At 34.2% G+C, this 16,603-nt stretch overlaps 1 protein-coding gene across 1 annotated transcript in view; it reads right to left on the reverse strand.

Annotated features, from left to right (window-relative positions):
• Positions 1 to 16,603, reverse strand: part of LOC113101951 (synaptotagmin-7-like) — a 110,344-nt gene that overhangs the window by 48,547 nt on the left and 45,194 nt on the right. The window contains exon 2 of the mRNA XM_026265709.1: positions 16,024 to 16,127. Coding sequence (XP_026121494.1) covers positions 16,024 to 16,127 — 104 coding nt within the window. The remainder of the gene's footprint in view (positions 1 to 16,023; positions 16,128 to 16,603) is intronic.

The raw sequence follows: 16,603 nt of genomic DNA on the forward strand, positions 1-16,603 counted from the left end.
AATTGTTTAGTGATTGAGACCGTAATCTAAGGCTTTTTTTTTTACATAAATCCCTTCTGGAAAATGGTTTATACAGCCCACATACATAGAACAGGCAGATATTTTGCCATTGAATGTTATGTAAGTGCAGCTTATAGGAAATGGGTCTAATATCCAGTTTATTTTCAAAATCAAAATATCGGCTTATAAATCGGCTCTTTTCAAGTTAATATCGGCATCGGCATCGGCCCCCAAAAATCCATATCGGTCGGGCTCTAGTTTTAACTCTGAATCTCATGACTTTAATGTATGCTACGACGGAAAACCAATGGTTAAAATTAATAAAACTCAAAACAGTCTGAATAATTTACTCTGGCTTCTACAACTTTCACTTAGGAGCAAAATTCTGCCTTTAAACGTAAAAAAAAAAAAAAGTGAAATATATCGTGATAATTATCGATATCGAATGATATTAAGATTTTTACCGTGATAATTTTTTTGACATAGAAGCAGTACAGCTATTATAGTGATGCAACACAATTACGAAAGTATTTTAGGAGCATCACATCAGCGTATCTAAAAGTCTCAAAACCACAAAGAAATGAGAACAAGATCTGCTCTGAAAAATAAACACAGGTACAGTCCCTCATTTTCCTCTCGTCCCATCTGCGCGGTTAACGTGGTGTCAGGTTTGGCGAAGTTAAAACTCCTCAAAGCGAGATGTGTCCCGCAGCAGCGCTCGCTGTCTCATCCCATCTCGTCCCCGCGCTCCCGTCGGCCGTCGTCTGAGGAGATGACTGCGGTTCTGGCTCTAGTTCGGCTTGTTCTGCCGGAGGCACGGGGCAGATCATGGGGTCAGAGGTCAGGGGTATCATTAGCGCTGGCCGAGAGGAGCGTGCAGCGAAGGGACAGGAGCTTGACACGCTGCCTAATCGTGGTCAGTGATTGGTCGAGGGCTGAGAGGCTACAGGAAACTCCCTGAGCAAGGACAAACTCTGAATTCACTCAGCTTTTGGTCTTTTTCTGGATGCAACAAACAAACAAATAAAAGTCCCATCCTACACCGTACCTCACTGAATATTGTTTCACATCAGTGAACTATAAAATGTGTACCAGTTCATTATTATTTGAAATATTTTTATAGTAGTTTCATTATCTTGCTTTGTTTCAATAATAATTTATATCTGACATATTTAATTTTTGTAAAAAAAAAAAAATATATATATATATATATATATATATATATATATATATATGGTAGAAATTCTAATTAAAATAAAAAAAATATATATATATATATATGAACATTTCATAATTGTACTTTGTTTTAATAATAACAATTTAAATAAATTTTTACATAATCGAAACTTTTTTTTTTTGTCAAAATCCATAATCTACAAAATCAAAGCCAATTCAGTTTTTTTAATATTCGTTACTGAATATTTTAAAGAAATTAATACTTTTCTTATTCTTCAGCAAGGAAGTATTAAATTGATTGAAATTGGCAGTAAATATATGTATAATGTTGAGAAAGAAATTTTCTGTGCATTAAAGAATCCAGAATAAAAAATGAATTACAGTTTCCACAAAAAATATTATAATAATTTTTTTTTTTTATTCAGTCTTTTTATATTTGATCAAACAAATACAGCCTTGGTGAAAATAATACTTATTTAATTTTTTTTTTTTTTTTATTGAATACTACTTTTTATATAATAATAATAATAATAATAATAATAATAATAATAATAATAATAATAAAACAATTTCATATATAATAAAAATAATACAAATTATTTAATAAATATATTTTATAGCATTTATTTTATTACTATTATTTTCATTATTATTTACTTGGTTTTTATAATAAAATAATTTATATGTGATCTTTTTTATATGTTGTTTAATATTTACACATCTTGCTCCTCTTCATGTTGACTTTAAAGCCGTCTTCTTGCTGATCCAAGCTGGTGTCCCAACTCTAACCATCTTTGAGCATCTTGAGTTAGTCCTGAGCAATCATCCTGACCATCGTATGTAAAGCTAACGGTAATGAAAAGCTGGTCATCTTCCAAACATCTCCGTCTCAGTCTGATACACTGATTTAAACATAAAAGGACAGTCGAAGAATCACCCAGATGTGCACAGCACACACAACTACACACACATGAGTCAGCCAGCCGGAGGGGACAGCAGCGACACACACACACACACACACATTATAATTACTACTGACTAACCCTAGAGAATATATGAGGAGTAGAAGACTGGATGCTCATAAAAAAATGAATGGAAGCCCTGTCTTACGACCATGAGAATCAAACATTTGGTTAATTTTTGAGAGAAGCAATGACTGTGATTTTTAACGATATATTTTTTTTATTTTTTATAATTTAATAAAAATGAAACATTATAAAATAATATAAAAAAAATATGTATATGCACCAGACCAACACACCAAATAAAAACTCGAGCTTCTCGTTCCAGCGTTTTATTTTCCATTGCAGTCCATGGATCTTCAGAGAATCCCATGATAAAGCACACAGTAAAAGCTGTAGCCAAAAGCACCATGCTATCAATTATCTCCACACCACAGTAACACAAGTTCACCTTCAAACACAATCCAACACTCAACTTAGAGCACATGGATCAATAAACCAATTAAAAGACACATCCAGGACATGCACGGACATGTTCAGAGCCACTTACAAACACGTAATGAGCCGTGAAGCGTGAACCACGACATGCTCTCAAAGACTGAGCACACGTGCAAATACAGACATGTATACGCTCATGTTATGGGTTATATGTAGCATGTCTCTATCTGTCATGCCTCACTTTCAGCTTTATAATAAACTGATGTGGTATTCAAAACACAGTAGGTTTACCATCAGTGTCCAAAGAACATGGTAAAACCATGCTACTTCTCTATAAAGATAATACTCTGTGATTCACCTTGAAGCAAAATACTAATTAGCAATTTAAAGCACACTAAAATCAATACGCTAATTAAAAATGGGCCTTTAGGCAGCATGTAAGAGCGACACAGAAATACAAGATAAGACATAAAAGACTAAACATGTACGACATGAGTTTTGAGATGCCCTCAAAGACTGATTATATATTCAAACACATGCATGTTGCTTATATACTGCAAATAAGAAATACAGTTAAATTAAAATAATGCTTATATATGATGGTTATAAATATTTGCAGGTACTGAAAGTAATAAAAAATATATATATATATATATATAAATAACAATTTAAGATGCATACATTTCTCTAAAATTTAAATTTAATGATATTAAAAAAATATATTTAAAAATACAAAAATAATAAAAAATAAATAAAAAAAATAATATGAAATATGTTAATATCTTACGCAACTGAGCTTCAAGTAAATATGCTTTTAAAAAATGCAAAACAATATAAAATACAGCTGAAGAATATATATTAAAATAATAATGTTTTAATTATATATATATATAAAAAAATAATGTAAAATGCATATATTTCTCTGAAATATAAATGCAATAATACAAAAAAAATTTTTTTTAATACTAACAAAATATTTTTACAAATACGTACACTTCTCTGAAATCTCTTAATATCTTATTCAATTGAGTTTCAAGTAAATATGCTTTAAAATATACAAAACGAGACAAAAATACAGCTGAAGAACATGATGTTTAGCATAGCAAGCAATCAAAAAACCCTAAACATGTATGACAACACCCTCAAAGACTGAATTAATATTCAAATTCATACACGCTCCTTATATATTGCAAAAACAAATAATAATAGTTATAAGCAATTAATGCTCAAAACAAGAAAAAATACTTGCAAAAAGCATGTCCCGATACGCAGCCAAGCTTGCATTTGTTCATGCATGCAAACGCAACTTTCAACACACGACATGTTCCGCTGGGAATAGTGTGTGATTTGTAAATATCTGAGATTGAAAATACTCACACACATGCACACACACACACACACACACACACACTGGGTACTTACAGGTTGCAGTTTCTAGGTAAGTAGTAGCAGTTTTTGACAAAGAAGAAGAAGCTGGAAACTCATCTGTCATCAACTGTATCATGACATTTTCACAGAGAGAGAGAGATGAGAGCGAAACTAAACGGAGCGAGAGAGAGGAAGAGTGTGGGAGGAGGAGGGGTCTGAGAGAGAGGGAGGAGAGGACGCCGCTGATGATTGAGACGAGTGGAGGAAGCGACAGATCGCCAACTGTGAAGCTCGGAGGGGGAATGAGTGACAGCGATCCCCGCGGGTCTGAGTGTGTGTGTGTGTGTGTGTGTGTGTGTGTGTGTGTGTGTGTGTGTGTCAAATGTGCATTCAGTAGCATGACTAGCTCTGAGCAAAGATACACATGCAAATGCTGCTACACACACATGACTGCAGGCAAAGACCTCAGAAAGAGCTTCAGTCCAACAGACACAAACACAGTTCTCTCTCTCTCTCTCTCTCTCTCTCTCAGTCTGTCTCTGGATGCTCAAGAGGACAGAGCTGTCATGTATCTTCATATATTCTCAGTTTCTTCTCAACTGTTCTGTTTCTCCTCTAACTTTATTCATCTCTCTCCGACTTGGGCTTCAAACGTGCATTTTAACTTTATAGTATTATTGTACTTTATTGGAGTGACAGTACACAGCGTTGCCAAACCATTAATATAGATACCCAAAAAATAAAATCGGTGACCAAAAATAAATAAGTTCCCAGATGTGTACAAATGTATATAATGATATAAAATGTATAAATACATTATAAAATAAAATAAAACAGAAAAAACTATATAAAATCTATACATTTTAAGGAAAAAACTAAATAAAATAATTATAGATAACGAAGTAAAAATGTATTATTTAAAATCTATATAAAAATATGCATAAAATATGTATAAAATATATAAATATTACTTAAAAATAAAATGTTAAATAAATAAAAATAAAACAATTACATACAGCAGAATAAAATAAAATAAAAATGTAAAAAATATTGTATGAAAGAAATTAATAAAATAAACTGTGAAATAAATTATTACAAATAATATAACAATGATTGAATAATAAAAATAATACAAACAAAATATTAAGTTTCTGAAAAAATAAAAATAAAAATAAAATTACTTCATAAAAATTTCAAAATAATATATTTAAATAACTTTAAAAACAAATATTTTATAAGGAATCAATTACGAAATTATAAAAAATTATGAAATTAAATATAAAAAAATTATTAGATACTAAAAAGAAATTGCTTATCTATATAGATCTGAGATCAGCACAGAGATTTACAGTTAATCACCTGTGAGTTCAGAAACTACATTTAAAGTGCAAATACATCTAGTTACGAGCCTCATGCTGAATTAACATAATGAGATGCACACATGTGCGTGTTTGTTTATGTGTGTGTGTTAGCTTAATAAAACATGCAATATTCATGCTCAGCTTAAAGTTAGGACACCATATGAACAGTTTATTAACATAATTGTAAGAAAATTAAACTGTTCTAAGATTTACACAATATTTACATAACGTTAAGCCAAAGTTTACTGAACATTCCTAACTAATAATAATGTAATGTTGTTTTAAATAGAGCTCTAATGTACTTCATTTGATTAAAGCGAGAGAGAGAGAGAGAGAGAGAGAGAGAGAGAGAGAGAGACGTTTGCTTGTGTTGATGTCAACTTCAGTCAAACTAATAGCACATAAATGACTCAATAGCAATCATCCAGCAACACACTCACACTCAGCTGACTTCATACACACAATTGATCATCAACTGCTGGAAGAAGTGATTGATTGAACAGTAGCTAGTTCAATCAATCGCAAAGAACCAATCAGAGGAGAGAGAGGCAGAGCTCAGGGCTCATTGGGTGTCAGATAATACACACTGTTTAAGTGGAGTATGCAGTGTGTTCTACACTGTATGGATATGTTACAAAATACAGTAAATTTGTCAAAAATGGTGCACAATACAAGCAGAGTGGAATATAGTATCCTAACGCCTGATGTCAGACTCCCAATGTTACCAATCAACCAGAAGTGACACAAACTGACCATTTTTGCATCATTATAATGTCAATTTTACAGTTAACGGTATTTTAGAAAAAAAAAATATATATATATGCTAAATATAAAAATATTATCTTTCACTTATTATTTCACTAAATATAATATTTTAATTGTTGTTTCATAACAAATTCACTTGAATGCATTGTTTTCAGCCAAGTGTCTTCCTTCCTCTCACAGAACAAACAGCTGGACAATAACCAGTCTGGATATAAAAGTGGCCATTTAACCTTGCTGTCAGTCACTGGCTAAAATTATATGCACAATTTTTTGTTCAATGGGGCTGAATTCATTGCGATTGATGAATCTGATTTTAGTGTTTACATGAACGCTAAATAAAGTGATCGGGTTGATGTGCATTAATATTTATCAATTTATGGGCACTGTTGCACATGTGCAGTTTTTTTCCGTGGTTCAATCTGATGGAGTGTTTGCGTTCACTCTCAGTCGTATTAGAAGAGGAATAAACCACCCCCTTCCATTCGATCTCAATTTTATTCAGATCGATTAAGGTGTTTACATGAAGATTGAGCCGTCAATCCGATTACAAACAGATTATTTGGTTGCATGCAAACATATCCACTGAAGCGCTATGGACTGCAAGAGCTGAGTACAAATCTTCAGTTCTCATTCTCCCAGATCTATATGCTGCATTTGACACTGTTAATCATCAAATCCTTCTGTCCATCACTGGGCATCACTGGAACTGTACTCCACTGGTTTGAGTCTTACCTCACAGGTAGGTCCTTCAAGGTGGCTTGGGGAGGAGAGGTATCCAAATCACATCAGCCGGTCACTGGGGTTCCTCAGGGCTCAGTTCTTGGACCCCTCCTCTTCTCTGTTTACCTATTTATTGACCTGCAGCTCAACCGGTCAAAGACAGAACCTCTTATCGTCCCAGCCACCTCATCAGTACAGCACCAGTTTACCATCCAACACGGCCAATCAATGATACTCCAATCGAGTTCACCCACGAATCTTGGGGTGATCCTTGATGATCAGACTTTTAAAGATCACATTGCAAAAACAGCACGATCATGCAGGTTCGCACTACGATACAACAGAAAGATAAGACCATTCCAAACAGAGCATGCAACACAGCTTCTTGTCATTTCTAGGTTGTACTATTCCGATGTTTCTGCTGGACTTCTAACATGTGCAAACAGAATTCTGCATATAATTCACATCTAGTTTTCGATAAGCCCAAGAGAGCCCATGTCACAACGCTTCACATCTCTCTACACTGGCTTCCATTCGTGGCTCGCATCCAGTTCAAGACATTGGCATGTCTACACTCTCAGAAATAAAGGTACAACAGCTGTCCCTGGGGTGGTATCTTTTCTAAAGTACGTATTTATACCTAAAGGGTGCATTTTGGTACCTTAAAGATTCATATTAGTACTTAAAGTGTACATATTAGAAACTAATAACCTCTTAAGGACATTTTCTTCAAGAGTCAATTGAAAACTCATCTCTTCCATGAGCATCTAACTGCCTTCAATAATAATAATAAATGTAAAAAAATCTAAGCCTTAACATTTTCTGTTCACGTATTATCCTCCTGTCCTAGCTTTTTACTATTTTGAACGATGACCGAAACCTTGTATAACGAACACTTCTCGTGTTTATTGTGATTTAATGATACATCATTTGTAGTATTCCTCAACTGTAAGGTTCTGCCAAAGTGTCTGCCAAATTAATAAATGTAAATGTATAAAAACTTTCCATTCCATTTTTATAATGCATTTGCATAAAATAGATAGATGCAGTGTTCAAGGCTAGCTTTCCATTTCAAACATACTGTATCATCTGTGTATTGCTTTGATTGAATGTGCATATATGAAACAATATGTATCAAACAGTCAAAATAATTATTACGTAATGCTTACTGTTTCATACAATATTTTTAAAAACAGTATTGCATATACAGTATATGATCAGCATACTACACTACTTTCAAGATCAGTTAGGACTATCATACCTAGAAAAAGTGACTTGTTACATTCCCATGTAACGTAGAACCAGTTATTACGCACTCTAGTTTTTAAATTAATGAATTAGAAGTGGAAATTCTACAGCAAAATGAAGTGTGTGCTACACAACTGCATCTGACTGCAATAACAGAAGATGACCCTATGATTTTAGCCTCGCACAATACTCATGGTGGACAGTATACGAATTGGAACACAGTTCAGATTCTGAAGGAAAATTCTATTTTTATAAAATCAATTTTAAAAATCTGCAGTTGTTCCTCAAAATGCCTTTTCCCTTCATTACCAGAGAAATAATGCTGGGAGAAGCGACTGTTATATCAAAAAGTATTGTACGGAACAAGAGGTCTTCTCCAACCCCAAGACAGGATGTAATTATCACAGCTCTTCACACAAACACACTGCAATCTGAGTCTCAGCAGACTTCATTAAGGATTTAATACCAATCTGCTTGACCCCACGACACATATTCATGACGCAGGGGAAGCGTACAGTCCAGCTGATTCACAGAGAGAGAGAGAGACAAACTGACTAAATAACTAAAATACTGAATAACGTGTTCCCAAGCCATTTTACTTTAGTAATGGGACATATTTCTGAGAGGAATATTCAATGAAAAAATGCATTTTTTGACCAATTAGTATTCAGCACACACACACATACAGTAAATACATAAATCCGTTGCTTATTTGAGAACGTCACTTAAGAACTAATAACGCAACAATGTTGAGTTGCTTCATTAAAAACTTGGTTGTATCACTGTTTTAAAAGCTCACTGTATTATGTAGAGTATTATGAGAGAGAGATGTAATGAGCGAGTGAGATTACCTGCATCTGATACAATATTAATTCTTTAGCTCAGTCTCATATTCACAATAAAACATTAGTTTGATTGTCCAATGAGGAAAGCGATGTCTTTGTCGTATTATCCTTTTATCTGTTAAGGGTGATTTCCGATGTGATGACTATGCTGCTCACTGCATTTGTTGGCTTCGTCCTACAAGCTATTGTTGAAAGTAAAATAGCTTCCTTTTTTATAACCCTGTTTCACAGTGTGATTGCATTTTTTTGAAATATATTTTAGATAAATGAAAAAGAAATATAAAATATAAAAAAATATAAAACATTTTGTAGAAAAGTACAAATAAATAAATATATATATACATATATAAATATATATAAATGCATTGCTATATATTTTTCTTTACAAAACAATATACAAGTTTGAAGTTTATATAAATAAAATATAATGGCATGATGTGGGTTAAAACTTGATGAAGAGCCTTTTTTTGTATTTTGAGCCTAGGTATATTTATATTTATATATTATTGTTATATTTAAATGCATTTTAAATATAAAAATGCATTGCTAAATAAAATAAATAAATAAATTATAATTTTTTAAAAAGTATTTTAAATTTCTTAAATTAAAGTACATATACCTATATATATATATATATATATATATATATATATATATATATATATATATATATGTATATATATATATATATATATATATATATATATATATATATATAATTTTTTTTTCTTTATTTTGTTTTCTTTACAAAATAATAAACAAGTTGGGAAGCCTAAATTATAACTCACTAAATGTATTAAACTACAAAAAAAAATGTTTCTGGAAAATTATATATATATATATATATATATATATATATATATATATATATATATATATGATTAAAATTATAGCTAATTAGTTTGTAGTTTTTTATAATTAAAACATTCTTACTGATGATTTCAAGCCTTCAGGCGCTCAAAAATCAAGACACACATGCACTAATTAAACGGCCAGTACTGGTTAGTAAATCTTTAGAGGTTCTTAATGAGTTTTTGAGGAAGAGTAAATAAAGTAAAAAGCAGGTCACAGGTTGGGCAACGGTTAAAACTCAGACAAATGCTTTCCATTGCTGCATAATTATGTGACACTGCAGTTCAGCATATAAAACAATTAACCCAATAAAGCCTGACATATCAAATAACGATTTGAAATTTGAACAACAGTTTATTGAGACTTTAGACAAAATCTTTTTAAAAATAAAAAAGTATGCATATAAACTTTTGAGGAATATTATATTCCATATATCAGACATTTATATATCAGGCTCATATATTAGGATGATATAGTGAGAATATGGAGCTCGTACTCAAGGAGTTAAAAACGCTATTTCATTTTATTAGCAAAACTAATTGGTGCAGATGGCGATATTTATATGGCACAAAAAGATTAAATTCTGATAGCTTTTAATGTAAATCACTGAGATCATTATAACAGACTAAAATGCATAAAATATTCTATTAACTTTATAGAATACTTAAAGTCAAAGTTCTCAATATGAAGTTAACATGATCTCAACATGCTATCCACATTACTGTTATGCCTCCATTCTCCTACTGTTTGTCAACTATTGACTTTGTAAACTATTTTTAGCAGAAATATCAGACATAACTACGTCTCCTGAGCTTCTAAAGAGCAACGTTTGAGTAATAAAATGCTTCTCCGGGAATGTCATGCTGGTGTAAACAGATCGAAGAACAGATCGATGAACTACAGACAGCAGAATATGAAAATATTAATACCAAAAATGACTGTTGTCCCGTTTGTCCTTGAGTGAGGACAGGGTGATGTATCCATGTCTCACTCTCATTACACTCGTCTGTCTGAAAGTCTGCATGTCTTCCTGTGTGGTGGATGAGATGCAACCTGATCCCTTTACATGGATCTTTAACCCCATCCATCCAGTACAGATGAACCCATTCTCTCACGTTTCTAAACAAGCTTGTTCTCTTCAATGGTCGGCAGTGGTGGACAGTAACGGAGTAGCTTTACTTCGTTACTGTACTTAAGTACATTTTTCAATTATCTGAACTCTATTGGAGTAGTTTTATTTTGAGTAACTTTTACTTTTACTTCACTACATTCCAAAGCATAAGATCGTACTTTTAACTTCACTACATTTCATAAAACATATCGTTACTCCCTATAATATATCACGTGCTCCGACACGCAGAAGCGGTGTCTGATTCATCATGAATGAACTGAGTCTTTTCAAAATAAACTTTACTTGGATCGCGAATCGCACCAAACGATTCGTTTACGAATTAGAATGATCCGATTGCAGCTGTTCTGGAGTCGACCACTCACTGATTCAAATGAACCGTTTAGTGCGAGTCTCCTGAAGTAAGAACCGTGAGATCTTGTGAGCGTGCGTGCGTCTTATGTTGCTAAAAGTAAGTTATTAATGTCGAAATTTAGGATTAATTATTGTAACTGAAAATCATATTTAGGTCAAAATTGTCAGTTGTTTGGGAACTAAATCCGCTTTAAAGAGAGAACTATTTAAGCCCACTGAAATGCTCCAGTGCAAAGCAGACACATCTATCAGTGTCTCCGTGTATTAGGTTAAAAAATAAAATAAAATAACCTTAAACTAACACAGATTAAATAAAATAACTCATGCTTGTCCAAATTCCCCGCAACCGTAATATTAAATGGAGTTATTTTTTACATTCTTTGGTCGAAGTTTTCAGATCGGCACTTCGGAGTCTGTTCGCGACTCCGTTGATTCAGATCGGCACTTCGGAGCCTGTTCGCGACTCGGTTGATTCAGATCGGCACTTCGGAGCTTGTTCGCGACTCGGTTGATTCAGATCGGCACTTCGGAGCCTGTTCGCGACTCGGTTGATTCAGATCGGCACTTCGGAGCTTGTTCGCGACTCCGTTGATTCAGATCGGCACTTCGGAGCCTGTTCGCGACTCGGTTGATTCAGATCGGCACTTCGGAGCCTGTTCGCGACTCGGTTGATTCAGATCGGCACTTCGGAGCTTGTTCGCGACTCGGTTGATTCAGATCGGCACTTCGGAGCCTGTTCGCGACTCGGTTGATTCAGATCGGCACTTCGGAGCCTGTTCGCGACTCGGTTGATTCAGGTCGCCACTTCGGAGCCTGTTCGCGACTCGGTTGATTCTGGTCGCCTCTTCGGAGCCTTTTCGCGACTCGGTTCATTCTGATCGGGAAATTGGAGCATGTTTGAGATTTTTTTAAATTCAGATCTGGACATCGAAGCAAGTTTGTCAAACGGTTAATTGGTGATAAATGAATATTTGGACTTGAGGCTTTTTTTTACCTGTCGATTCAGCATGTACATGGACCCACACACAAAGGTGGACACACTCTAGACTTAATCATCAGTAAAGCTCTAAACTTTTCATCCATTGTTATTAAGGACGTTATTCATAACCGCACTGAAAATAAGTAAATATTGTTAGCTGATGCTAACTGTCTAGCTAACAAGCTTGCTGGTGCTAACTTGAGGTAATTTTATAAATAATGTCCAAATATTTTTATTCAACCACCTATATATATATATATATATATATATATATATATTACATCTGGGGAGAAAAGAAAGGATGTGATGTTCAGAACATGGTTACTACAGTAATTATCAAAGAGGGGAAGAGATGCACCCAGTTTGGACAGGGGTGTTTTTACACCACAGACAAGGTTTGAGAAGGAAAAAATCATTATGAAAATATAATTATATTTTCCTTAAAATCTTCAGGCCTTATTATCATGTCATATATAACTATGATGTTCTGTAAAACAACAAACTTTAAAATACTTTGTTCTTACTGGTGAAAATCAGATGGTCATCTCTGTTTTCTCTCAGGTACATCACAGTGTAAGCTTCACAGTGAACATTACTCTCATCAGCGTAGTCCATATCAACAACAAAAATATATCTTCACTCCATATAGTGGTTATTTTGGAAAAAATCCCAGGTATTTTGAGCAGTAGGATTATTAAAAAAAAGTGCTAATATAAAATTAAATTAGCCTATATATAAAATTGCAAACATCTATCTTTCAGTACTTTTTTACTTAAGTACATAAAACATTTAGTACTTTTGTACTTTCACTTGAGTAAAATTGAAAAAGGAGTACTTTTACTTTTACTGGAGTAATATTTTATTATACGTATCTGTACTTTTACTCAAGTACTTGATTTGTGTACTTCGTCCACCACTGATGGTCGGGAACACAGAGTTGATCTTAAAGGGATAGTACACCGAAAAAAGACACTTTGTTATAATTTACTCACCCTCATGTGTTTCTATCTTCTGTGGAACATGAACGTAAATCAGTGCTCATTACTTTCCTTGCATTCATAACTTAAAGTGTACTCGGTCTGATTTCATTGCTTTTCACTGACTTGGCATGGCATCGACACATGGTTGATAGCAAAAACAACTGGCATTTTTTGCCATTTGTTCATGGGTTGTTGTTGTTACCTAAACTTAAACTATTAAATATAAATTATGTTAATTGAAATAAAGCAGAAATTAAATGAAAAAAAAAAATTAGAAATGTTGCCTTGGAAATTTGCCTTGGAAATGAAATACAACTAAAACCACAACTGAAAATAAATTTAAACTAAATAGTAATAAAATGTCTAAAGTACATCACAAAGTACTAAAAATTAAAGGTCCCGTTCTTCGTGATCCCATGTTTTAAACTTTAGTTAGTGTGTAATGTGGTTGTTAGAGTATAAATAATATCTGTAAAATGTTAAAGCTCAAAGTTCAATGCCAAGCGAGATATTTTATTTAACAGAATTCGCCTACAAAAAACGTCCCGTTTGGACTACATCCCTCTAGTTCCTGCAGGAATGACGTCACTAAAACAGTTTTTTGACTAACCTCCGCCCACATGAATTCACAAAAAGGGGGCGTGGTCTTGTTGCGCTCCGACGGAGAAGAAGGAAGAGCTGTGTTTGTGTTCGACATGTCGTTGAAACGCTGTTATTTTCATCTCTGAGTCCAATCATCTTTGTTTGGGCTTCCCAGGGACTGTACTTTGAGATTAATGGTTACAATTTATGTTTAATTCGGTTCCCGAAAATTATTATCTGCATGTAAAACTATGTACAGCACATTTTGCTGAGGACAGCTTCCTCAATCAGTTTAATGCCGGATTTGCACAAAGATTATTCTTGAAAGATGGAGCACTTCCCCCTTTGTCTGGAGAAGGCATTGTTTATTGACCACAACCGTTACGTGTATTTTATTATTTAAGTTGGTGTGTTTAACAGTTTCTGTAACTTATTACACAAAGGGCAACGCTGTTTAGCTTTGTTAACTAGATGTTAGGGCTGTGCAAAAAAATGAATGTGATTTTCATGTGCATTTTGTCAGTAAAAACGCTCCTGTGATTATAAATACATCTCCAGCACATGTTCTTACCCACTTGCTTCTCAAAACTAGTCCAATCACGTTAGCAGGAGGGCAGTGCGTGCCCAGCTGTTGTCGAATCACAACACAGGAACCGCTGGCCCAATCAGAACTCGTCACGTATTTCTAAAGGAGGGACTTTATAGAACAAGGAAGTCATCAGCCTGTTTTTATCAAAGAGCAGTATACAGATGTGTGAAAAATACTGTTTTTTTACACGCAAAACATGAACACATGTTATATTGCACACTGTAATCACAACCAAAGCTTCAAAAAAGCGTGAAAAACGGGACCTTTAAAATGAAAAATGAAATATAAAAGCTAATGCAAAATAATAATAAAAACTATAACAGCACATATAATATAATAACAAAAGCATAAATAATATGAATTAAAATAACATTGATTTTGACACATTTAATTAGCAATAGAAAGCAAAACAATACTATTAGTCTTCCTTTAACACCTATCCAACTAACCGCTCAGTTTCTCTTAATGTTCCTGGCAGAGGTCAAAGAGTTCTTCCACCCGTTCTAGGATAGTTCAGTCAAAAATGAACATTTGCTGTTAATTTAGTCATTTAAACTGGACATAGACTGGTAAATCTTCTTTACTCTTCTACTGAAGAAAAACAGTAAGTCTTCTACTGTATATCAGACGGCCTGAGGGTGACTAGATAAACAGCAAATTTTATATTTGGGTGAACTATTCTTTTAAGATGTTTTCTCATCATATTAAAGACTTTTTCATGACACAGATTAAGCATTACCAAAAATTGCAGCATTTTTGGTATTTAGACGAATAAATATTGCTCCATTTTTGAATCATTTTTAAATTCGAGGGCATCCATAAAAGAAGGTCTCCAGAGTACAGTAAGTAAACACACAGAAATTCTCTCCCTCAAGCACACACACACACACACACACACACTTGTAAGCATGCTTTATTAGTATGCATGTGCACATCCTCACTAACTAAAACACACATGCTCGCAGAAGTTCAGAGGGCATGGATGAGCTCAAAGACCTCATGACACCTACCATGATCACATGTGCTCATCATCTGGCAGGATTGAGGTCAAAGGTCACACACAGCTGTGGTGGAGGATATCTGACTCAACTAAACAATTCCTGCCGGCATGTTCAACTCAGTATTTGTTACATATAACGAAACTGAAAACTGTAGACTCATGTATAAACTCTATACATGCTAAAACACATGCACACACACACACACACACAGAGGGTCCCTGTGCTATCATATATTTATGACAAGCATCGGGAATCAATTCGCTTTGACTCACAAACACGAGCCAAACAAACTCCATCTGTCTAATGAACCGCAGGACCGTCTGAATCCATCCCCCTTTACACGGATTGATCAGCACGGAGAACACATTACTATTTCACATTTTACTACAAAACCCTAAATATGAAGCTACACATAGAAAATACAAATACTCACTCATCTGTCGGTCCTCCGTTTCCGTATTTGCTTTGGAGGAGTAACATCTAAGTTGATACTTAACTGAGAATTCAATTAATTTTTACTTAAAATATTAAATCCGTCATGTTATAGAACGGTCAGAAACATTTAAGTTACACAGACGTACATGCAAACGTTTAGTTAACGCATTGCAAGCATCCCAGCACATTGTAGAATCAAATGCATGTCTAATAAACTGTTGGGTGTGTGTGTAACTCACCAGCTTGCGTTGACACCATCCGCAGACGCCGCAGAGAGCCACCAGCCAAACTCCACACACCGTCACAGCCAACGACACCAGCAGCACGCTCAGAGAGACCGAGCCTGTGAAACACACACACAACGTTCACGTCCAAGCGTAGGGTGAACAGGCTCACATTTACTCTGACGAGTTCATAAAGTCTCTGAAGTCCTATGGATCGATATTTGTCAGGATGGGAACAGATGGGACTGGAGATCAGTTGGAGAGGGAAAGAGGGAGAAGGAGATGTCACTAAAGTATTTAAGATATAAATTTGAGATGCAAGATCAACATGTAGACGCACAAGTAATGTACGTGCATGCTAAAATGACACATGAAATCAAGCTTGCTAAGATGTGTCTGCTTTAGGATACATAATGCACAGTATAACATTGGAGTAGTATGGGACACCGTCACGTCACTTCACTTATCACATGTTTCATTCAACCTTTATTTCTTCAGAATAAATTTCACCAGCTTTTATATTTTGTTATCTACATTCAGATATTTAAAAGTAGTTCTGGGAAAGGGATTGCATTTTCTCTATCTCACACAAACG

The sequence above is a fragment of the Carassius auratus genome, unplaced genomic scaffold (genome assembly GCF_003368295.1).
Source record: "Carassius auratus strain Wakin unplaced genomic scaffold, ASM336829v1 scaf_tig00217666, whole genome shotgun sequence".
Lineage (NCBI taxonomy): Eukaryota > Metazoa > Chordata > Actinopteri > Cypriniformes > Cyprinidae > Carassius > Carassius auratus.